This window comes from Miniopterus schreibersii, assembly GCF_964146895.1.
Source record: "Miniopterus schreibersii genome assembly, chromosome: 14".
In the NCBI taxonomy this organism is placed as follows: domain Eukaryota; kingdom Metazoa; phylum Chordata; class Mammalia; order Chiroptera; family Miniopteridae; genus Miniopterus; species Miniopterus schreibersii.
The window spans coordinates 29,724,747-29,750,914 of record NC_138114.1 but is presented as its reverse complement, the minus strand read 5'-3'; the positions used below and the strand labels follow the sequence as shown (position 1 = coordinate 29,750,914).

General features: G+C 40.8%; 1 protein-coding gene across 1 annotated transcript in view; it reads right to left on the bottom strand.

The window, feature by feature from the left end:
- Nucleotides 1-228: 228 nt before the first annotated feature.
- The window catches only part of MBL2 (mannose binding lectin 2), an 80,432-nt gene continuing 54,492 nt past the window's right edge, over nucleotides 229-26,168 (bottom strand). Inside the window, exons 2-5 of the mRNA XM_081158164.1 lie at nucleotides 3,784-3,977; nucleotides 3,271-3,387; nucleotides 1,846-1,914; nucleotides 229-1,066 (exon numbers count right to left, since the gene is read on the bottom strand). Coding sequence (XP_081014290.1) covers nucleotides 690-1,066; nucleotides 1,846-1,914; nucleotides 3,271-3,387; nucleotides 3,784-3,967 — 747 coding nt within the window. The 5' untranslated portion in view covers nucleotides 3,968-3,977 and the 3' untranslated portion in view covers nucleotides 229-689. The remainder of the gene's footprint in view (nucleotides 1,067-1,845; nucleotides 1,915-3,270; nucleotides 3,388-3,783; nucleotides 3,978-26,168) is intronic.

The window sequence follows — 26,168 nt, the reverse complement described above, 5'->3', positions numbered from 1 at the left end:
TTATTAGTTAACTTGAGATTTATGTTCTTTACATAGTTTAGTATCTCATTAAAAAGAAAATAAACTGTAGTTCAGAAAGAAAGCAACAAAATAGATCCTCCGAGTACCTGAGACTGGCCAAAAAGCTATGGCATTAGGCTGGGGGATGCCATTAGTGGAGTCCTCTCAAAGAGAAAGGAGAGCTCAACAGGACACAGGTGTTTATAGCAAGTGGAAAAATAAATTTTATTTGTATACCTCAGCAAGTTAACACGACTCAAACAAAAGTGCATAGTCTAATTAAAAACAATATTATGTAAATTATATTAATATTACATAGATTATGTAAATAATGTAAATAATATGTTGCATAATATAGGGCCTCATTCATAGTAAACATTGAAATACATATTATCAGTACTTCTACTGATGCTACTACTCACTATTACTGTTGTGATTTTGTTGTTGTTAGTGATTATCATTAGTGACTGGGTCTGAATCAGAAACTCTCACTGTACCCCTGTCTGTTTCTTCTCACTTCTCACTTCCACTTCCCATTCTTCAGTCCATTCTTCTCATTTTCTCTTATTCCCCACAAAGGGGCAAATCAGTACTGGTTATGGGAAAAATTGGTATAGATTTATCTTCCAAAGCAGACTGTGGCCCTGAGATGACTCTAAGGGGCAGGAGGGCCTGAGGGAAGGGCTCCTTCAGACGGGGAACTCGCACACTGCCCAAAGGGAAGTTGTTAAGCAATCGACATCATTCCATTTGCCGTCCTCCAGCATCGCCACACAATCTTCCCCAGAGCCAGCATCGTTGGGCTCATTGTCATTCCAGTTTTGGTAGGTCAGTCCCATTCCTGTCAGATCCACAAAATGGCCTTCCTTCCCCTCATCTGTGATGCCCAGGTAGGCCTCTCCTTTAGTTAAATGCAGGATGGCCTTGTTCTCTTCAGCATCCCTGGGGGTGGCCACAGAGGCCTGGAACTGGGTGCACACAGCTTTCACTTTGTCAAAGGTCATCTTTTCACCATTGGTCAAGAAGAACTTCTTTCCAACTTGTTTGCCCAGAGAGAAGGTCAACCCTAAAATAGGAAAAATGTGGGTGACACTGGCTGGTCTTTAAGTCCAGCCGAAGGTATTTTTCTGGTGGAATACAGTATGCCCAGTTAAATTTGAATTTCAGGCAAACTATATCTATATCTATATCTATATATATATATTTATTTATTATAAGTATTTCCCATGCAACTTTGAGGACATGCTTACACAGGAAAAAATTAGTTATTGTTTACCTGAAATTCAAATTTAACTAGGTGTCCTGTTCTTTTATTTGTTAAATCTGGCAAATCTAATCTGAAAGACTGACTGGAACAAATGCCTTTGTCCTTTTAGATAAGAGTTCTAAAACATGTGTAAATGGTAATTCTGAATTTTACCCCAGTTTTAACTTGAGAATAAACAAAATGTCTGAGAATATATGCCTCAGGCCAGGAGGGCACAGAAGGAACCGGTTAGGCCTCACAGTCAGGTCTCAACACCAGCATAGCAAAGAGAAAGAGGCATAGGTCCCATTTTCAGTGACACATGCTCACGCTGATAGTAGAGAGTGCAGGATCGGAATCTGGAGACAGACCAACTTCTATTTAAAAACTACCTCTGCCACTTACTACCTCTGTGCGTTTAAGCAAGTTATGCGATATCTCTTTGCCTCCATTTCTACAAAAAGGTCGGAAGGAGTTCATGAGATCAGAATATGACGAACACCTATACAGGCACTAGAAAATTATATGTATTTAATAAATATTTGCTATCTTCCACCTTCCTAAACTGTAAGCTGCCTGAAATGTGAGAAAAGGCTTACAGTTTTTGATACGGTTCAATTCTGATCGCAGAGCTCCTCTTTCTAAAGCAGCCAGGCCATCATCACAACCTAGAAAATTTAAATAAAGTGAGAGAACATTGTTGAGAAGGGATTCCAGAACTACAAGCGGGTAGGGTATTTTTTTCAAAAGTAAAAAAAAATTAAAAAATTATAAATTGATATTTGCTCTTGAAGGAAATTTTTTAAAAAAAGGAAAAGCATCTCTATTTCCTTCCAGCTCAAAACATCACTCATCATCTGTTGAACGTATTTAGACACTTCACACACACACACACACACACACACACACACGTACATGAGCACACATGCACTGCCTGATGACCTAGCATGACTGCTCCATAGGCCAAGCTCTTCACTAACTGTTGCTGGTTTGTTTGCTTTCTCCCAAATAAACAACTCTATCATGAATAAAAAAGAAATACCTTGGGGAATGATTATGTGCTGGTGAATACTGACTAAAAAGACTACTGGTTTTTGTCTTTAGGGAGGTTTTGTTTGTGTTGCTTTTATTGTTTTGTCTTTGTTTTCCCCAGAGTTCATTCAGTGAACTAAGATTGTCGTGAGTTGCACATTCCTTAAGGGGGGCGGGCACAAGGAGACCATGTGTAACAGGTGGCAAAAATGGCCTCAGTATCGTGCAGCTTGTCTCGTTAAGACATGGAGTCTATTTCCCCACTCCTTGAATCTGGGCTAGCCCTGTGACTTGTTTTGAGCACTCGAATGTGACGGAACCAATAAAGTGCATGTCCTAAGCCTTCAGAGGCCTTAAGGCTCCTACCCTTTCTACTGGGGGAATGTTGTAATCACCTCTATGTGAACAGGCCGCGCCAGCCTGTTGGGGGATGAGACCTGTGGGTCAGTTACCCTCATCACTCCAGCTGACAGCTGAACAGCAACGAGACGGACGTGGGACCATTGCTCATCAGTTGACCACGATACCGAGATCCGCAAAAAAATCACTTTGCAGATCCACAGAATTGTGATTTAAATAAATGGCTGTGTTTTTTTGTTTGTTTCTCATGAAGTAAAAGCTAAGTGACATACCATGTATATGATGCTGTTGTGAAAATATACATACTAAGCCCAACACATATGCGCTCTAATTTCTCCCTTTTGGACCAGAGCTTCACATTGTGTCAGCTAAAGGACAGCCAGGGCCCAGTTCCTTCAGGAGGTGCCTGGTGAAGGAGTGGCCCCAAAGGGTCTGCAAGTCTGGAGTCAGGCCCTGATAGGAATCCCCTGAGGCTCTTAGTAACCTAGAGAGGGCTGAGCGTGCTGGGTCAGGAAGAAGAATTGGGCATCTTGCCATGAAGCAGCAGGAGAAGGGGCATTTCCCACCTGGCACTCAAAGTCCCAGGACCCTGGGTGCCCCCAGCCTAGATCTGGTTGAGATTAGCTTCTTACCTGGACATTTTCCAGGTTCTCCTTTTGAGCCTACTGGTCCTGGAAGCCCAGGGGGCCCTGGATTTCCTGGAGGCCCCACCTTTCCAGGAGGACCCTGTAAGCCTCTGAGCCCTTGGCCTATTGGAAGATGAAGGAAACATAAATTAGTATCTATGTTTTTGCTCTATTTCTCTATTTCTAATTGATGCCTGATTCCTTCCCAGGAGAAAGGAGATGTTAATCCAGGACCAACTTTCTAAATCACTACCTCCACTGACCCAGAGAAGAAAATCTTCCCCTGTCCCTCGGGATGGCCTGCCATGGAGACCAACTCCCTGAGCAGGCGGGACAGCCACATGTCACCAATTCCTGTGTGGAAGTCTGGGATGTCAGAGAGTCAGAGCTGTATCTGTCTTGAATTATAATATGCACATGAGAGAAATACAACCTATATGAATAGGACATTACTCTCACACCTCCAGGCAATTATGTCTGGAAGGTAGAGTCACAGAGAGAGAACAGCCCAAGCTCTACCTGGTTCTCCCTTCTCTCCCTTGGCGCCATCACGCCCATCTCTGCCTGGCAGGCCGTTGACACCGGGAGAAGCACAGGCGATCACAGGGCAGGTCTTAGGGAGGTTCTCATAGGGCTCTGCTTCTGAGCAAGATGCTGTCACCACACTCAGAAGAAGGAGAGAGAGCGATGGAAGCAGAGACATGGTCCTCACCCTGGTGTGGGGAAAATCAGGGAAGATTATCTCATCTTGTTCAGTTAATCAGCATGTATGTACCAAACATTCCTTCTGTCCTATAACCCGCACTGGGCAGAGGCGATGCAGGGATGGATGACCCACTTATTGCTGCCTCTAGACTGGGGATTTGGAAAAGTAAATCTTCCTTCTGATATTGTGTGATTAGTAGTTTAACAAAGATAGGAACAACGTACAGTGGGGTCCCTGGGGAGGGGGTCACGAGGCCTACAATATTACCTACTAGAAGGCTGCGAGTATTCTCCCCATGTCCTTTCTGAGAGCAAAGGGGCCTACACTGCCAGCTCACTCATGCCTTTTGTCGCATGGCCTGGAAGTGAATGGAGACCCAGGAATCTGTAGGAGTTCCCTCTCACCCCACCGCTTCCCTTTGGACCCATCTGCCACCTGCATCCTATCCTCATACCTGGGCAGGCCATTGCCTTTCAGGGCCAGTTAGCCAACATTGACTTAATGGCAGGCACTAAGCTGTAGGCTGGTAATCCAGAGAGGAAGAGTCACTGCTAGTCACTGACCCAGCCCAGAATTAACTTGAGTTTGCTTCCTCTAGAAGTTTTATTTCCCACTGCAAGAGAGACTTACCAGGGGTAGCATTTTCTCTGGAAATTTCTCACTACCTTGCCCCTGGTAAGATGCCAGATTCCTCCTCAGTTCCTGACAGAAATTTCCTGTGTTCTGGAAATTTCTAAACTTCCTGTGGTCTAAAACACTGGAAGTTACCACCTTCCTTGATTCCCCTTCCCATTTCTCAGTCTTAGCATTTCATCAGTCTTTCCAAGCTCTCAAAAACTCATCTCTGCCCAGCTGGTGTGGGGGTTGGGGGCTCGATCCCCATTAAGGGGTGTGCAGGAGGCAGCCCATCAATGACTTTCTCATCATTGATGTTTCTATCTCTCTCTCCCTCTCCCTTCCTCTCTCTCAAATCAATAAAGACATACTTTAAATAAATAAATATATAAATACTGTCATTTCTCAGGGAACCTCAGCAGCCCAGCTTTGTGGTTCTAATTTTTTATGGCTCTCTTTGGAAACAAAGGCAGTCAGTCTCATCTGCAAATGGTCAGGTAAGTCCAGGAAAGTCACTGGTCTCTCAGCATAAGGCGGAGAAAAGAACACTTCCTACATGACTTCTGCTGCTACCTCCTCACCTCCACCCCTCAGAAAGCCTCCTGTTGGCCTCCAAGGTCAAGCCAAGTCCCTAGACAAATCCAGGACCCTAGATCCATTCAGCAGAAAGAACTTACCAGGGCTTCTGCAGAGCAGGGATGCAAAGATGAAGAAGCTGGCCCTCCAGCCAGGGACTCTGGCAGGTGCCCCAGGGTGAGGAAGGAGGCTGGACCAGGCACCTGCAGGGCCCAATCAGCCTTGTGAACTGAGACAGGCTGGCCCGGCCTTCAACCTCAGATTAACAAACAACTCTTAGAACTGCCCTAAACTCCTAACCTTCCCCGGGGACTTCTGGCACAGTGCTTGGCAGCTGTTTGCTTTAATATTGCACAAATTGTCCTTCAAATTGTCATCCATTTTTTATTGTGGCAAAATATACATAACATCATGTTTACCATTATTCAGTGTACAATTAATTCAGCAGCATTAAGCACGTTTACGCTGTTGTGCAGGCATTGCCACTCTTCATCTCCAGAACTCTTTCATCACCCCTAACTGACACTGACCTCATTAAACAATAACTGCAACTCCCCACTCCCACCCCTCAGTGCCTGGTTACTACCGTTCTACTTTCCATCTCTAGGACTTTGTCTACTCTAGGTACCTTATATTAGTGGAATCATACAATATTTGTCTTTTCGTGACTGGCTTATTTCACTTAGCACGACGTCTTCAGGGTTCATCCATGTTGCAGCACATATCAGAGCTTTCTTCTTTTTTAAGACTGAGTAATATTCCATTATATGTAAATACCTCATTTGGGAAGCTTCATTTTTAATAGCCAAAATTACTGGAAATAACTCAATTTTTCTTCAACAAGTGAATGGATGTATAAACGGTGGAAAACTCACAGAAAAAAAACCCACCCAGACTATATTTATTGATTCATAAAATAGCTTGAATGAATCTCAAAGGTATTATGTTGAGTAAAGGAAATATGATCGCAAAAATTTACAAACCGTATGTTCTTTTTATATGACATTCTTGAAATGATAAAAGTGCCATAAGAGAGAACAGGTCTGTGGTTAGCAGGAATCAAGACTACAAGGAGGGGATAGCTCTAGAGGTGTAACGTGGGCAAGTTTCACTGTGGGCCAAGAACACTTCTGTGTCTCAGTTGTGGTGGTTACAAACACCTGTAATTGTGAAGAAATCTCATAGAACTATACACTGAGAAAAAGGAATACAGGTTAAGTTAATAATAGTTAAATCCAAATAAGACCTGTGTCTTTACTGTTCCAGTGTCAATTTCCTGGTTTTGATACTTGTACTATGGTGTATCCGATCCTGTCATTGGTGAAACTGGATGAAGGGTACATGAGATCTCTCTTTACTATTTTTTCCACTTATATATGAAACTAAAATTATTTTTCAAAGTTTTCCAAAGGAAGTTGCGGGAGTTCCAAAGACTATTCTTGCTTCCTTCAGAGTTTTGTCCAGATTTCACACTGTGAATAGTCTGTGCAATGGCTTGAAAGTGAGACAAAGAAGGTCAGGCTCCCAGTGATGACACTATTCGGTCTGACTGAGCTCATAGTGTGAGATCCAAGTGGTGAGAGACGAGGCATACGCAGATTGACAATAGGATTATAACTGTTATAAGACTTGGGACCTCCTCCAAAGGGTATTAGAGGAAATTTGGAAAAGGAGAGATGATCAGATTTGAATTTTTAAAGCTTGTTCTGACTACAGTGTGGAGGATTGTGGGGGACAGGTATGAAAAAAAAAAAATCAGACCCGCAAGGAGGTACTTACTACCATTTAAGCAGCAGATGACAGTGGTCAGAATTAGGATGATGGCATCTGAGAACATGTGCAAGATATATTTCAACTTGTTCTCCCCCTTCCCTTCTCTCTAGCAGCCAAACCTTCCTATGGCTCCTGTCCAAAGTAGCAGGAGGTGAAATGAGGTAGCTGCATCCAGGCCATGCTGGAGGTGCTGCCTTTGATCACAGTGCTTGTTTTTATTGAACACTTAGTCCAGAGGTCAGGAAGCTGCCCTGCAGAGGCCGACATTTCCTGGAACTGGGCTGGGAAGCGGTGAGCCACTGCTCTGGGTGCTTCCCAGCTCTGAGCCCCTTCTGCTCCCTAGAGTCCCCTGTAGGTTTTTCCCATCATGAGAAGCCCCTCTCCACATGCATCAGCCCTGATTATCCACTCTTCACTCTACAGCAGGGACAAGGCCACTGTGTACATTTGTTCTGGACGGTAGACCTTTCTTAACCTTCCCAGAATTTCCTCCGCTCCACCAGACATCCACCTCACCTCAAGAGGCTTCAGGGACATTGCTTCTCTGACCGGTAGGAGGACTTCCCGCCCCTCTACACCCCCTTTCCTCATCTGTGAACTGGGATCCCACTGCCTTGGTTGTGCTGCGGATGCCCTTTTCTGGTCCACACACAGAGTGCGTGGCACACAGCCCACAAAGCCAGGGCTTTTGTGCTTGTAGGATGACTGCTCAATAGCCTTCTCGGGAAGCAGTATTCATGGATGGCCCCTTTGGGAGGCAGATTTAGAATCGGAAGGCTTGGTTTGGGCTCAAAGCTGTGAGTTTAGACAGAACACCTATAAAATAAGTTTTAACCCTATAAAATAAGATTGTGAGTCCCATTATCTTTCCCACAGAGATGCTCTGAGTGAGACAATGACAGTGAAGGGGAAATGTCACTTTTCCCCAAGCAAAGACCACCAGGAACATGCCTAAAGCAAAGGTGATTTGCTTCTTTTTAGTTTCTTAAAATTTCATACTTATTATATAGAGAGGGATATTGCACACAATAGCGAACCATATGACTTTTCAGGAACAGGTCGGCAGGAGGGATTTCTATGGAATTTGGCCTTGTATCAGGTGATTTGGGAGGAAGTTTTAAGAAATGGATGTCTATCTCTCATCATTGATGTTTCTCTGTCTCTCCCTCTCCTTTTCTCTCTCTGAAATCAATAAAGATATATTTAAAAAAAGAAAAAAGAAAAAAAAAGAAATGGATGTCTATGCTGCATAGGATTCTGTTGAGAAGCCGAGACAATGCTATAATTGAGTTATCTTAATAAATTTTATCAAGAAGGAGGGAGAAATGGAACAAGGCAAAGCTGTATTTTGTGAGGAGTGGCAGATACTCATGATAGCTGGGGGAGGGGCATGTTTTCATTTTTGTGGTTCTCAGAGTGACCTTTTTTGTCTATGTCCAGATGTGATTTTGGAATGATCTTTGCATCTCATAACAGAACGATCTTGTCTGTGTTGGACAGCAAGGACCTGCTCCCGTGCCACAGGGAAAATCAGAATACACATGGGTGTCAGAGCCTTCTCAGACATTCTCTGCTCTGCCCCCTCCCCATGCCCAGGGTTGTATTTCCACTAACAGACTGCCTCCCTCCTGGGCTGCTTTTCTCTAACAACCAGTTTCCTGATGGGGGACAGCGCGTGGCAAAAGTTGTGCTCATTCCTGGGTCTCTGGGGCCAGAGACCCTTCTTGACAGGTTCATCTTCTCTCCCTACCTTGTCTCACTGGGAGGGATGTAGAGCGGGGCCTGGCAGAGCTCACCAACACCCAACACCCCCAAGGAGGGGGAGCTCACGGATGAGATAAGGAGAGGGCTGAGTGGGCACCTCCATCACCACAGGAACTCAGGGCCAGAGATAAACACCAACCAACGCAGAATCATCAGAAAGGACTGACCAGTAATTTAAAATAGGGTAATCAATATCTATAAAGAAGCAAGTGAAAGCATTTGCCATATGACATGCACAGGAGGTGGTATAAAATTGACAACTTAGACATAGTAAAATGAATGGCGTAACATAATCATTGAAATAATGAACTGTGATATTGTGATTTATAATAAGAAATACATTATTTGTTCTTTGTCCTATTCCTGGCTCAGAGTTCCTAAAACTTTTGGAATTTCCTAAGTGATGAAAACAGAGAATGCTTTTTGTTATGTTAATGAGGTGACTTTTGGGAAGCTCCGAGGGGACCTAAGGATGGGCTGGTTGCCAGGAGAACCAACAGTTGTGATTACTGGGTTGGAATTTTCAGCCCCTCCCCATCTGGAGAGGGGAGATGGCTAGAGATTGAGTTCAATCACCAATGGCCAATGATTTAATCAGTCATGCCTATGTAGTGAAGCCTCCATAAAAAACAACGAGAAAGACAGAGTTTCCAAGTTGGCGACCATGTGGAGATTTGGAGAGCATGGTGCTCTTGGAAGAGGGCATAGAAGCTCCTTGCTCATTCCCACATACCTTGCCCAATGGATTTCCTCCATCTGGCTTTTCCTGGGTTACATCATTTTATAACAAACTGTTGTAGTAAGTAAATGTTTCTCTGAGTTCTATGAGCCACCCTAGCAAATTAATTGAACCCAAGAATGGGGTCATGGAAATCTCCAATTTACAGCTGGTCAGTCAGAAGGACAGGTCCTAGGTTTGCAGCTGGCATCTGAGGTGGGAGTGGGGATCAGTCTTGTAGGACTGAGACCTTAACATATGGGATCTGCTGATGTCTCCAGAGAGATAGTGTCAGAATTGAGTTGAACTGCAGGACACCCAGCTGGTGTCAGAGGATTGCTTGGTGGTGTGGGAAAAACCACCCACCACATATTGGATGAACAAATTAGTAAGTTTGTCTGCCGGGGTGGATAGTGCTGAAGAGCATGTCTGAGAGCTGGGAGAGCAGAGTGACAGCCTTAAGGTGTTGGGCACCTGGAGAAATGGAAGCTGGGGAATTAGAAGAGGGAATTTTATAGCATTAACAACAAAAGAGCAGACTCTCTGGCACACAAAACTGAGTTGAATAGATTGTGCTCCAGCTTTGTGTGCCCCAAACCAACTCGCTCATACAGATACAGGGGAGCAGGGAGTGGAAGGAAGACACGGCAGCTCCGCATGCCTGATACTGGGATGACAGGGGGGACAGCACCCAGAGGTGCTGACTTTTGAGGCTAACCCAACGCTATGGCTCAATTAATGCTTGGGCTCTCACCAATTAGATCACCATATTCATTTCTTTTGTGCCAGTTAAAAATTAAGGGATTTAGAGGAGGTTCAGAAATGTGTGGAGTTGGGCAGAAACACTCTTGTTCTCAACATTGTTTCCGTTTTGATTCTTGTGACCAACTGCATGTAACAACCACACCTGGGTTCAACTGGGGGCAAGGATGACCCTCTCCGAGGAGAAAATCACCAATTTCTCAGAACGTCATCCAGTTTCATGAGGCAGCTCTCCAGATACCCTCCTAGACCAGAGACACAGAGGGCTCAGCTGTTGTAGTAATGGATCAACTACATCGTTATTTTACTTAACTTATCCCCACACTGAACTTGGCCTTGTGTGTGTGTGTGTGTGTGTGTGTGTGTGTGTGGTGGGGAAGGTGGGTCTCTGAATGTGCACTGTCTTTCCTTAAATTGCACGTCCCTACCTGCCATCATATGAGCACACCTGGGACTTTTCAGAGGAGCCAATCATGAGATGGACACCCGCGGTGATCTACACGGGACAAGTTAGTGTAAAGAATGATTAGGGTCCTGGCAGGCGTGATTTAGTTGCTGAGCACTGTCCCAGGATGAGAGCTTCCTGTGACAGATGGGGGACTGGAACCTAGAGAGACAGGCCCAGGCTTTACTGACACAGGAGCACCTGGTCCCGGCTGACTCCCTGTTTCAAAAGAGGTGGAATGGTGGAGACCGGGGTCCTCTACTTTTAGGTTGCTTTGCGCGCTTCCTAAGGCCCCAAAGAAAATTTACTGGTCAGCTCTGCCATCTACTGAGCAAACCGAGAACTGCATTAGCCAGGGGCCGGGCTGAGACCACACGGCCGGGCCCAGTTCATTCATCCTGCAGGTTACCTCCTGAAGCTGCTGCATGACAGGCGTTGGGACAGGGCCTAGGACTTGGAGAATATAATTGCCCTTGTGACCTTGCAGTCTAGCGGGGAAAGCTGACACAAATTTATATTAAAATTTCTGCTATGAAGGACAGGTAATAGAGGGAACATCCTAAGATTACGCAGTCAAGGAAGGCATCACTGGAAGGGAGGGTGCCCTGAAATATAGACGTGCAAGGAAGTTCATTTTAAGCCAAAGGAAGAGCATTGTAAATGCCAGATGTGGTGATGTTTTTGGCGTTGGAAGGTCAAGGTTTGCTCCCTCCTGAGCTGGCAGACTCAGAAGTTACCTCACCTGTCCCAGGGCAGCACTGCTCCTTCCTGATGTGGGTGACTCCCAGAAGTGACCTCACTTTCTGAGCCTCACTTTCCTCATCTGTAACATGGGAGTCTGAATAGTTCCTACGTGGAAGGAATTCCTGTCCTGGTGGGATGCCAGGACCGGCTCACCATTGGCAGCATCGTGTTGAAGAGAAAGACTCATCCCAGGGCAAGACCTGGCTTGGATTAGGTGCTCAGCGGCCAGAGCTTGTTTGCAGAAGGAATCAATTAAGGAGCATCTGAATGAAGAAAGGAAAGACAGAGCCATCTGTCACCTTTCCTGAAGAGTCACACATGAGGCTCTGCTGACCCAGCAGAGGATCCATTAGGCTGGTACTAAAATGCTGTGGATGTGATCTAGCAGAGCAATGGGATTGAAAAAGTTGAACAAATGTTTAACATCAGGCATCTATGGCACATTCATCATAAGCCACCAATCTGGACTGCAAAGAGATCCTCAAATGTTTTTGAAAGATAAAATACTTTCAAACTGAGATTATTTTTCATAATCTCATTTCAGGAAAAATAGAAATAAATAACCAAATTTAAAGTAAACAAACAACTGGTTGGAAAACTCAGAGCTCTCCTATATAATCTCTGTGTCCAAAGAGCCACCCAGAACAATACTGCTCAAAATTTAAAAAATACAAATAATGAAAACACTAACTATAATAATCTACAGAACAGAGTTAAAGTTTTTCAAGAAGGAAAATTCATACCATTTTAATATTTAAAAAAAATTTTAAATGTGAGAAAGAATTGAAAGTTTAATGTGTCAAAAAATGTTAGAAATGATAAAGGAAACACAAGTAACATAGAGTTATTAAGAAATCAAATGGATAAAATATGTGAAAGCATTTTGAAAGCTAAATAAATTATACATGTATGTTATTATTTAATTTTTACATATCAGTAATTATTATTTTAATTTTTATTGTAACTGTGTGCAAATGGAAGGTTAGGTACTACTTAAGGCAGAGGTCTATTTGGGTTCATGAGCTAATGTCTGAAATACCAAGACAACTTGCAGAAAGAATATACCTTTCAAACATTTGAAATTATAGTACAAAACAAACCCTAAGGGACCAAACTTGCTATTCCCATAGCTAACTACAGCAGTCAACTTTCATCCATATGATAAAATCAATATTCCTTTTAGTGACAACACATTTTCTTTTCAAATTCATCTGTATTCCCTTATCATGCATACATAAAACTGAAGGATTTTTGAATACCTGATAAACCATTCCTTGCTTGGCATATAATTATGCCAGAAAATGTAGAAATATCAATATCATTATTGTGAGGCCAATGAAAATGTACAGTATGAAAACCCTTGGTGACCCTAAATTTTATTTTGTATGTGTCTGTATATACATGTATATTCCCAAATGCATTATAGTAACTTATTTTCAAGTATTAGAAGCGGGGTAGTGAATGTATCATCACTCTTGTTCAAAGGAAAATATAAAAGAACTCTTACAATCCATAACATTATTTTAAAAACACACACAAAACTTGTGTAGAATACATATTAGATGCAGTTTTCAGATTTCAATAACTACAGCTTCCATTAATTCAGGGGATGCTGATGAACTGGCTGGAATTACCAGCGTAAATTAGTAGCAAAAGTAAGGTAATGTGTTTTCTCACATTCCAAGTGACCTAGATGGTTAAATGGAAGGAATAGAAGAGTTTGTGAAAATACCAGCCTCATTTGCATTCTTTGTATATAAGTGAATACTTTAGGAAGTGGTAAGAGGTGAAACATTTTAGAGCTTCGCTTTGCTTTACTTTAGACTCGTATTCTATGCTAATTAAAGCGTGATCTTTTCTCTCTCTGAACCATTCATTTATCCTTAACAGATGAGCAGTGCTGCTCACTAGGAGGTCTCTGTAAAGAAAACGAGAGAGGGTGAGAGCACAATTACTCTGGCTGGAGATGTTCTTTTCATGGTATATCACTGTGTTCTTGTCTTCCAGAAAAATGACAGAACATGAATATTTATATGTAATAAGCAGTCTTTGCTTCTTAAATAAAATTTTCAATCCTGGGGTAATATTTGCTGTTATTTCCTCTCATTTATATTTCAAAATAGACTCAAAATGATAATGAAAAAAAAAAATGTTCTAAGCGTTGCTAAGAGAATCAATTAGAAACGAATCGGAGGCCACGAGTAAGTGGGGCATTTCCACGTCTCAGGTGTCCGCTCTTGGAACAGCAGTTAAGTTGCACTCCTGGGGCTAAATTCAGCTGAAGGCTGAAGAGCAAGCTTCTTGGATCCGTAATTGCTACATGGACATACACGGACTTCGCTTTCTCCTCAGCATGGTGACCAGGCCATGTGCATTCTCACCTTGAAAGGAGCAAATCCACTTCCACAGCCAGCCCCCTCTGTCTGCATGGTGGCCTCAGCGACCCCGGGGACCCAGCCAGCAGCCTCACTTACATGGAGGCCTCAGCCAGAGCAGCTTCTTCTGGTCTTGCCCTTTGTAAACCCTGCCTTTCTCTGTTTCCTTTGGAGCACAGTTCAGGTTGCTGCCTGAATCTATGCCTCCAAGACTGCAGTCCCTTCTCTGCTCAAATAAATGCTTTTTCTTTTTTATTACAGCTTAAACTTATTTTTTGTGAACCGTTCTTGGACTTCAAGCTGTGCCCAGGAGGATCTGCGAGCCCTGGTATTTGCCTGTGCTCTCTTGCTGCTCCTGCATGGGTATCCTTTGTCTTTATTAAAAACTTTAGGTAAGTGTTAAATATATTTTGTGGAGTCTTGTCCTTTCAGTCAGCAGATCTGCTGAAGTTGTTATAAATACATTCTCCTGGCCAGCCAATTGGAGACTCACAGCTCTCAAGATATTCAAACTGGACAAATCTTTGCACTGACAGACCATCAAAATCATCTGTAGAGATATAAATGCAAATTTCACAGCCTTGCTAGAACCAGAATCAGAAACCAAGACTCGCCCGGCCGGGCGTGGCTCAGTGGTTGAGGGTCGACCTAGGATCCAGGCGATCGGGGTTTGATTCCCAGTCAGTGCACATGCCCGGGTTGCGGGCTCGATCAATGACTCTCTCATCATTGATGTTTCTCTCTCTCCCCCTCTCCTTTCCTCTCTCTGAAATCAATAAAGATATATTTAAAAAAAGAAAGAAACTCCAAGACTGTCCAAGACTTGCTGATACTAATAGTGGCCCAGGAGTGGCTTGCCCTCCCTGCCCCCCCACACACATCATGGAGATGAGTGAGCCAAGCTTTCAGGAACCAGGTGTCAGGAGCATTTATGCAACACTGAGAAAGGATCAGACATTTCTAAAATGACTTTCTTTTTCAGAGATACATTTCATTTTGTTTCAAGTTTAAATAGTATTACAAAAAGATATACTTATTTGTTAACGTTTACTTCCTGTTGTGCTGAGATGAGCAAGCAGACAAGGGAGGAGTAGAGCATTAGGGCGTGAGGATTGGGCAGTGCGATTAAGACACTGGGTCTACAATGGACCCCAGACTCCCTGCCTCAAGTCCTAGTATTGACTCTTATTGCTCTGGGACCCTGGTCAAGTCCCTTATACTCTTTGTGCCTTTATTACCTCATCTGCAAGATCTGAATAACAATATCTCATGTTGTTGTAAGGATTAAGCGAGTTAGATATGTAAAGCATTTTGAAAGAAATGGTAATTATTCAGTAATTACATAATAGTTGCTATTTTAGCAGAGTGCTAGTCATTGTATTCATTATTGATGAAGGCTCCTCTGTACTCAACCACGGCCTCTCTCAATTCCTTCCCTTCCTCAAGCCACCTGGCCCAGGGGAACAAACGAATCGACCTGGAACCCACGTATCCTATGCCATAGAAGATGTATCTGAAACCAACTCCAAAGAAATCATGAAAGCAAAGGGCCAAAAAGAAACTAAACCAGAAAAGGAAAAAAATATATTAAGTCCTTAAGGACCCATTGATTGCAAAATTTGCAAATATTTATAGTGTACTAAGCAATTTAATGTAAAAATTTAAAAGACGATGTATACCAAATGCTTTTTCTTTGGCTTCAATTTATTATTTACACTGTACTTTTTACCCATGTAGGTTGGACTATTTCAGTCTCTCTCTTAGGAAGTAGAAGTGCAAGAACTATATCCTGTGGTTGAGTTAAGTGTGGTGTCTATGATCCCAAGACAGAAAATTGTCTTGGTTTTTATTTACAGGTAGAAAGGAGCAGATTGTTTTTTATTAAAGACTAAAATATTACTCCCAATGAGAAATAATTCTGAGTCAGGACTGAGGAACCAGCCTGTGGGAATTAGGCAATAAATTTGGGCTCTAAAAACGAGTTATACACATTTGTGTTTCAGATTCTGGGAATAAATTTGAAGTCATAAGAAGAGCCAAAGTGAAGTAATAATGTCCATTCTTCAAACTTGCTCGAATTATGTATACCAGTCGGAGGCCTGGCGAAAAGCAGATGGCTCACTCAGAAGTCAAGAGTGTTTTCGTGAAGAAAGGCTACCTACAGGGCTGTGAGTTGGTTTTGAGGAATGCAAAGGTGTGCGAGGCACTTAAACCCCCGAATCGGGATGGGGCAAAAAATGAGTGGAGTTTGGGAGGAGAGGGAGGAGCTAGGACTTTGGATGCTCTTCTTGCTCCCCATGAACTCAGAGATTTCCTGGATATTGGAAAATGGAGTGAGATTTAGAAGAGTCTTGGCATTAAACAGAGATTGATTTCAATTCTATAATTTCTTGGCTGTGCTATGTTGTTATAGCTACTTACCTTCTATGAACGTCAGTTTCCTCATTGGTAAACAGAAGTAATTAAGCCTACTTCTCAGGATTATTGAATTAAATGAGATATATAGAGATGCCAAAATGCTGGGCATATAGTACATGCTCAGTGGGGTTATTTAGTTTTCTTTTGTCTAGTTTCCTTTGTTTGCGAATCATGGTAGCAAGGGCAAGGGTCAGGTGTAAACTATGCCCATAATGATTGTTTAGGCAAATTCTCATGATGGCAGTTAGTCATTAGCTATAATTATTTTTTAGAACTGCCTGACAGAGAAGAATACAATCGTATGGGTCAAGGGAAAGCCTTGGTCATTTACAGCTTTTCCTTGAATTCATTACCCAGTGAACCATCTCTGTTCCCAATAACTTTTCGATGTCTCTTACTCTTGGCATTCACTCAGCCCATAATACATTCATATCTTTTTTAATACAAGATGTATGGCGCGTAGTAGCCATCTCTCACCACCTCCTTGATTTTTGGAGTAAGTTCAGGATTATCATTTTCCCGCTGAGCAACCTAAGGTGAGAGATTAAGTGTCGTTGTCATTATCACACGGGGAAGATTAGGAGTACTCGGCCCACTGAACTGTAAGCCCAAGGCATTTTGTAGGAACAGAATGTTTTTATGGGAACTGTATTTTATGAAAAATGAATTTCAGCACCCAAATACTGAAAACCTCACTACTGAAAGCTAAATTATATTACTATAATTGGCCAGACTACTAACCTCCAAATCAGGGCAAAAATTTTCCAGTTTACAAACTTCATGTGGAAATAACGTACAGCTGTCTACAGTACGAGTGGGGCTTTAAAGACATTTGGTGTCCTGGTAACTTATTTTATGGAATTAAATTTAATCAGAATGTGGGTCATTCACACAAATGAATCATGACATTAATGATTTCATGTATTAGAAACCCAAGTTAATTTTTGAATGAGTCATAGTTGACAAGAATATACAGTTATTTCCAGACATGTTACTGTTTCCTATTACTCCCAAGCAGTCCTGAATTAACCCTGGCCTTGGAAAGTAAAACTTAATTGGGTCCAATAGAGAAGAGCTGCTTCTCTCCAAACGTGGAGAGTATTTTGCAGTCTTTGAACACTAGGTGGCGGAAGCGCTCTTGTTAAGATTTGTTGAGCTGTGTAAGCGATTTTCAACCATTTTCATCTAATGGCACAAAGAAACTAATCACTAAAATTCTGTGGCACACCAATAAATTTTTTTTTTTCTGATCTGACAAAAAATAGGTGTAAATAGGTGTAATTTTTATTTATGCGCACTGAACAGCTATTGTTGTGTTGGCTGTTGTTATTTTTTATTTGACAATCTAAGGGAAAAGAGGTCAGTACCCCTGACTGCATAGTCAGGTATTGAATGTTTTAAAAATTCTCATGGTACACCAGTTGAAAATGGGTAGTCTAGGAGGTCACCTTTATTCTGACAACAATGATGAGCTCCCTTAATTAAATAGTCACCATACACGTGAAGCCCACATAGATGTTCTGATTGAAAGAGGCATGTACTTTGCAATCCAAAAGGAATTTGTGTTTACAATATCAATGGCTAGGCCAGGGATGCTTTTATGTGCCATGCCTATTTATTTCAGTAATGGAATACAGATATTTAGGGCTTTTACTGCTCATTCATCAAAGGCAAGTGCTCAGAGAAAAATAAAATCTAGATTTAAACCCTGACAAAACATCATGTTTGCTACCAAGAATCTCTGCTTACACATCATGATATACAGGAAAATATTGACAGGAAAAAACAATTAACTGCATTTTTTCTCTCTCAAATCGAGGAGAAATTTAATTACAGAATGGACCTCAGTAATGATCTAATAACCAGAATCTACTTCCAAGTGGTACTCGACTCTAACTGCGTTTCTATATCTGAGTTGCTTTGAATGCACATTTCTGGACACTATCCCAGTCATGAGTCAGAATTCAGGGAAAATGTATATTAGAAAAGCTGTACAGGTAATTCTGAAGTGCAGACTTTCACCTTCGAGCAACATTTGTAACTCTGAAATAAAAACCAGCCTTATGTGTGTTACCCACATACCATGCCAGACTTCCGGAGCACTCAAAGGACCCAGTCTGCAAATCCATTCTCTCTCTCAGTCTAACAGTAAACAGGAAAGTAGCCTCAGTGGTCATTCCTTGTGTCAAAGACTCACGGATAAAGGACTCCATTTGAAACAGTGAAATGGGCTATAAGTCATTAACAGACTTTGGCTTTATAGATTCAAATAGTTCAGTAGATTTTCAAAAGCAATCAGTAAAGTGCTGGCTTAAAGCACTGGGTTTATCAGGGTTAAGAAAGGTTTTAGGTCTTGAGTGCTCTTGAGAAATACTGGCCTGAATATGATGTGACTCTGCAGTCACTAGTCACCTGACTGCAACATGGGGAAGGGGGTTAGTTACCAGGATTCAGAACTTCCCCAAACCCATCTTGGTCTGTTTCTGAACTTCGCCTTGGGCTGGCTAAGTCTCTCTGCTCAGTATGCAGGAATCAATTATAAGGATGTATTTCTCCTCAGTGCAGGGATGGAGAAGATGAATGAAATGCTCTCGGTGGTACATTTAATCCCTGGGCAGTCGTAGAGGAAAAAGTCATGTCTTCTCATGCTGAACACTCACTTTTCTTGGGGTTTTATGGAGTTGCTGCTGAGACACTGCAATGGAAGGTTAAAAAGTGAAAAGTGCTATTAATCAGCCAAATGTGTGTGAGCCCAATCTGCTTGATTTTACTTTTCTCGAGTTGATTTATTTTAGTGATACGTAGGCACAGTTTAAATTGCTACTTAATTTAAGTAAATTGTGTGTAACAACTAGTCACTTCAGAGGGACAAAAAAATCAATTGAACTTATAATTTGATAATATGAAGTACCAAAAACTCCTCTGATTCACTTAGCTTTGAATTTTTAAGTATGTGGGAGAGCAAGGTAGCCCTAGTTAGCCTCAGTTGTTGAAAAATATCCAGAGAAACAATATTTTCCATTTTGGGGGAAAACATCTCATTTATTAACTCTGGGTTAGCCAAACATCCCTCTGACTTTTTATTAAATTTTACCAGTCTTTCTCTTTTGGCGTTTTTAGTAACACATCACTTATTATAACCCCAAGGGAAGTAAACACTGAATTCAAGAAATATAATAAACATCTATGCCAGTGACATTTTATATTCTCTGTTTAATCAATGTCATAAATACATGCCTCAGAAACAGTCCTGCACAGCTTTCCAATGTTTATGGTGATCTTGATCCCGTTCAGGTTTAATGGCTCAGAAACAAAAAGAAGCTGAAGATCAACAGAAAAGCTCCCTCACCCAGAAAGATATTTATGAACCTGTAAGTTGTGGAGATGACTGCTAGGCTGGATGTGAGGCTGGAAGGACCGAACCTCTTTGTTCACTGATCCTCTCATTCTGAACTTCCCTTGAACCATAAAGAAACATACATTTCCCAAACTCCATTTTCCTATTGCAAGCATTATGGAGATTGCAATTATTTCTCAGGGGAAAACTGTCATAAATATTTCATTGGAAGTGAGTCAAACATTTATAGCTTTAGCTCAGAGATGGAGCTGCTGGTGACATGTAAATATATTTGCCATTAGCGTTGAATAAGACTCTCCCTCACCGTCTCGGGAAACATTGTTCTGCACTTTTTTCTTCTTATTTTCGTTGGATGAGATCATCACAAAAAGATTTATTAAACAGTATGAAAGTGGCAACGTGTTGCTTTTGAAAACTGGCTTTCAAGTTTACCTGGGAAGAGCTGCTATGATTGGTAGTATAGTTACTGAAAGTTGACAATCGTCAGATCCTTATCTATTTATTATTTCGTTAATAATTTATTTGTACGTAACACAAACATTTACTTTATTCAAGTACAAAACAGATTTCAATCTTGCTTTTTAAATTAAGTAATCAGTTACAAATAAATAAGAGAATGTAAACATTTCTTATATGCTAATGATGAATTGTTTAAGAGAGTTCTTTCTTTTTGCTTTAGGCCATCACATTAAAAGTTCATTTCTTAATAAACCCCACTTACATAGACTGGCTGACTATGTCGTACCACATGATGAATGTACCCAACTCTCTGGTTTTGCCTGTTAAGTGTGAAAGCCTGTATCTGGTGTGTCAATAAATCATAATTAAACTGTCGATGGAGTGCATAAACTTTATGCCAGTGTCCAGCTAAATCATGTTATCAGGTAGCTGAATCACTGCTTTGCTTGGAGCCGTAGTAAAGAGACCATCAGACACTTTGGGACAGTAGGAAAACACCAAGGTCACCCGGCTTGGAAGTGGGGAAGGTGAGATTGTGTAATGAAGAGCCGTCTCGGCCCTTCTGATCATGTTCAAATCATAGCTCTCTATGTACTTAGAGCTAACCTGTGTTTAGTTTTTGTAGCAAAGCAACATAAAACAAGATAAAAAAGCTTCATATCCTTTTAGTTACCTTATGAACATCAGGTAGCAGTTGCACATTTATGTCTCAAAATTGACCTTCACGTAGATTTTGTTTAGCCTGCATGTTTCTGGTTTACCAAGTTTTTTTGTTTTGTTTGTCTGTTTGTTTTCATTATTGGTAATTCTCAACACTTAACATTCAGATATTTTTAGTAAAATCTGTATTTCTGGTTTCTACCAAGTAGAAATCTGGCAATGCTGGCCCTGTATTTCTGCAGACAGCAATTCTTTGGAATTAAATAGCAGATGCCATATTTAGACAGGGAAACAGTTCTGTAGTCTGACACATTCGCCTCCTCTGGCTAATTTTTCTCTAATGAGATAAGTGTTAGTTGTCATTTATCATCATGCTTCCAGTTGCTTTTATTATAATAGGGCTAAAAGGAAAATAAAACATTGCTTATAGCCCTGGCTGGTGTGGCTCAGTGGCTGGAGCGTCAGTCCAAGCACCCAAGGGCCATGGGTTCGGTTCCCAGTCGAGGGCACATACCTGGGTTGCAGGTTTGACTCTCCCCCTCAAACATATGTCATAAATATCCTAAATTGAACAATTTATGAAAGATGAGTTTTGGTTTTATGTTAATTTGTGTATCGAAGCTAAAATTAAAGTTATAATGAAATAAGTCTATCCAAACTGAGGTCTGGAATACGTACAAAGGACAGTTCTTGTCCCGTTTCTTCTTGGTGGGCTGGTCGCAGGCATGAGGTACTCTCTGCAGTTTGGGTTTCTCTTTCAGCAGCCACAGATGAGTCTGTCTTCCCTGCAGCTGCTGTTGCTCCTCAACACCATTAAATACAGTACCTATGAAACTGAAAAAAAAGAAAAAAAAAAAGCAACCCAATCTCTCTCACACATTTAATTTTTACAAAATCTTAGTGGGTGGAGAAAAACCATATGGAGGGGGCAGTGGTGTTGGAGACTTCAAATTACACCGAGCAGGCACTTCTCAGGGAAATATTGGTGGGGAAATGGTGCAAGATGCTGCCTCTCTGTCCGCCTTATGGGAATTAATTGAGGAGCCAAGAGAAGGGAGAAGCACTCGGCCAGGTAAGGAATCAAAGTTGCTTTGTAGTTTGTTTTTTTAAATTTATTGGGGTGATATTGGTTAACAGGGTCATACAAGTGTCAAGATCATCTGGGTGGCGGCCACACAATGCAATATACAGATCAGTATCACAGAAACGTACACGAAGTTGCTTTGCGAAAGCAACCTTTACAGCTGTTCCAGGTACTCCACAGAGCTGTGACTTACTGTGAATATGACCATTTCCTTTGAATTTCTGAATAAGTTAAAATGAGTGTGTTCTCATAAAAATAGATTCTGTTTGTTTATGACACCTTAGCTGTAGGAAGATTTCCAGAATATACCAAAGTCCCAATTTCTTGATACTGCTCCCTACTTATTTTCTCTCTCTGCTCTTGTAGACATAAAAATTATCACCAATAAAAACATGACCTTGTTGGGCCCCGGACTGACCTTTCTAGATAACCATTAGGTGAGGACATTGTAATTAGTGACCCTAGGTAGTGATCAGCATGTCTCCCTTAGAGCACTGGTCTTGCTTCCTCTCTTACTGCTATTTTTTCCCCATGTGTCTCTCCTCAAATTGATTTTGATCTGCTAGATCATAGGGATATTTCTCTCATTCATTCATTCATTCATTCATCATTTATTTTATTGTGTATGTGTTTACTAATGAATGAAAACATCAAGAAAATCAGTTGCAGAATTAATATTGCTAAGCTATCCATTTCCTTCACCCTTATTTATTTAAAATAACTATAGTTCAGACCTTTTTTTACTCCATAACAGAGTGACTCGTTTCCTCTTTGAGAAGGATTTTATAACATGTTGTACTTTAAATACAGAACTAAGAAGCCAAACCTGTTCCATTTTCCCTTAAAGCATTCAGGGTTATGTGATCCTCCTGGGTAAAATCTATGCTGGTGTTTTGCAAGCTGATTAGCCAAGAGTTAGACTCTAAAATAGTGGAATTGAAAATCTCCTAGAGAGTTATAACAGAATTGCAGTGATCATAATGTTCATATACCATGAAAGAAACACCATTTTTTTCTCCAGGCAGGCTTCCTGATGTTATCCTTTTATTAGGATGGGATGTATCTTTACTTTCACTTGCCCAATCCTACAAATTTCTTTTGATCAGAAGCAAGTCTTGTTTCAATGTAGATTATGCAGCAGTGTATTTAATTGCCTTCCTATCACTGAATGTGACTCAGGCATTTTCTTACATAGTTAGTAGCAATGGTATAAACTATATCTCAATGGAATTTTCAACTTAGTATTCTCTGATTTCTACTCTCTTGGGTGAGCTGATTTTGTGCTTAGATTTTAAAAAACAAAGGCATTCTATTTTCTAGGGGAAAATTTGTGCTTCCATGAATACTATGCATTATTATAGCACAACCTTCTCAGTTATCTGATTCCAATTATATGGAGACTCTGTGCCTTTTATTGTGCTTGAGTTACTTTAAAACTCTTCCAATTTTACATAGCAATGTAAATAATTTCTTTCTATAAAAAACAAATAACTTGGCTCAGAGGAGGGACGAATCTAGCCCCTCTGTAGAAAGTCAGTATTGCTTTCATTTGTAAATTTATATCAACATTCCTGGTGTATAAATGCACCTATCTTTGCCTTTTCCTTTGAACTGGTTGTAAAACACTCCTGATTTTCTCATTTAATAATGAGTCCAATAAAATCACTGCCATGTATTCATTTTTATATCTATATGAGAGTCATGATATTACCATTAAAAGAAATTCTGCTTTAACAATCCCATTGTCTCAACAATGGAGCTAGAGGAGCAATCTCTTTCCTTTCACTGTATTTCATTTCATTGACCAATATTGAGACACAAGTAATAACTTTCCTTTTGATTTTGTCCTGAGGGCTTTCACACCACGATATATTTCAAGTGAATTAGACTTGTGCCTTTCTGGCCAGTCATCTAAAAATCATTTGTAGCACATTTAATAAATAATAGTAGCAAAGAATATGGTTAAATGGAGAAGTGGCTATAGGTAGAGTTTAGAGCCTAGATGGTAAAAAAAAAAAAAAAAAGCAAACATTTCAGGTATTAAACAAACATGTAGTGATGAAGATGTTATAATTGGGAAGTTAATCTCTATATTCAGCTTTATAATTTTATGAGCCTCAAGGTAAACTCAGCTGTTTTACTTACCATAAGACTCATTGTTGCTCAATGTAAAAGATTAATTATTAACAGGACTCTCCTTTATAGTGGAGCTTTATACATTATTTCAAACAGAGTTAGTGTAAGTATAAATCCTTCTTATAAATGCCATTCTTTTAATACAAGGGAAACTACCTTTACTGTGAAAGAAGATCAGGGTCTTTAAAAATGGTCATATGTGGTTATTTAATGGGGAAACATTGATGAGTTTGTAAATGTCTTTATCCTATTTTCCAGGAGAGAAGCTGGAGCCTTGAGAGATTTAAAACCAGTCTTTGGAATCTCCTAATAAAATTGCTTATTTCTCTGTGTATGTCTGTGCTGTGTGGAGTTGGACAACCTTTTCCCATAGGAAACAAAGAAGAGAGGCAGAGAGCTCATTTATATTCATAATGTTAATATTCAGGACCTTGCTTAAAAACTTTGGGGTTTTGATTGTTGCTGTAGTTCTGGTAGAGTTCCTTGGGGAAAGCTGTAGCTCTGGTAGAATTCCTTGGGGAAAGCTTTCTAAGTGTATTTTGAGGGAAAACATGCTTAGTCTCCACCAAACAATTCCATCTCTATGATAATTACCGTATTTGGTTCTACATCAGTTGGCAGTAGAAAAACTACCTGAATGACAGGGGCTGCAGAAAATCAGTTGGTGGTGTTAAAAAAATTCAGGGAAGATCCCTAATGAGGAGGAGCTAGAGATTCAGGTCATTGTTGATAGTCATGGTCATAATCATCATTATCATCACTTTACAGTCCTGAGCACCTAGTGTGAATTAGGTTTATGCTAATTGGTTTATTCTGCATAATTTTCCCAATAAGAGTATAAGGTAGGTACTCTCATTATTTTCATTCTATAGACAAGGAAATTGGGAAGGTAAACTCCCTTGCCCAAGTCATGCTGGCTTGAGATCCAACCTGCAACCTGGTGTATCTGGGCAATGCTCTTACCAACTGAGCTACCCGGCCAGTGCTGCGCTTACTTTAATTTAAAGCTCCTCTTTACTCACAAGAAGAAACCCAATGACTGTACGTATCTGAACTCAACCACGAAGACTATCTGTTGGAGCAATGCAAGAGACTTTTGAGGTGAGAGTACGTTGAACATCTTCAGTTCTTCCTTTTCACTGGTTCTTTCAAGCTGATATGAACTGTCCTTTGTGCTCTGCGTTCTCTGAAAAGATTCGTTTTATTAAAATCATTGTGATGGCTGGGTCATGAAAGGATAACAAGCTGGCCTGCCGCTCTTCTATACAGAATGCTGCCCCTAGGCTTTTGGTCATCATTTTCTTCTAAAGATTTTTCCCTCCCACTGAATAAGAAGAATGGATTCCTACTATTTGCTTTGTTGGGAAGAAAGAAAAGTCCTCAACGATTGTGAAGTATATCATTCAAATATGGCTTTATTCGGTTGCTTATCTCTAGGCCTCTATGTGGAACCTGGAAATGGCTGTTTGATAAACTAGGTCTTCTCTCTTCCTTTGTGATTTTTGTAGGTTGCAGCCCAAGATCATTAAAAATATTTTTCTTTTAGGCAGAAGATATTTTTCCATTGGATCTTGTAATCCCCTGAAAATTCAGGAGCAAAATGATCCAAATTTTTCTTTCATTGCGAAAACAATGTAATTTTTTTTTTCCCCATCACTCAGCTAAAATTCATCTTATAACATGAAGAAATAGATATCCTGGCTTTTCCTTTGAGTAATATACAGCATAGACTTCATTATTTTAGAGAACAAAGAAGATACAAGGAAAGGGATATGAATATTAATGGATGAAAAATAATTCTAAGCTGTGATTTTTAATGGATAAAATAAACTCTACTGAACTTGCTCTGTCTGCCTCTTTCTTTACTTTTGCTTTGTTTTCTTTTTCTGAGGCCAGCATTTCCCTACTTAAACTCATCTCTACATTCTACACTGTGGGCCTCAGGAGTCCACGGGGCCTTCCAGCTCAAGAGCTTTCTGCCCACCAAGGACAGTGAGTCTTCATAGAAATTCTTGAGAATGTAATATTGGCTGCTGCTTAGCAAGTGAATTTTGTGGTAATGGATGAACCGTGTACTACTGGTCGTTAGTCATGGTCAGGATCTTAAGTCTTGAGGTACTTTGAATAGCCTGTGGGCAGGCCAGCCAAATTTACATTATATAGGCATTAAGAACTGTGAATGGTCAAAGAGGTACATAGCTGTCTTTGAAAAGATTGACTTTTTAACAGTCTTTAAACACACATCTCATTTGAAATAGTCATTGGGATTAAGAAAAGGTATTTAAAATATCGTCATAGTCTTATTCGACCT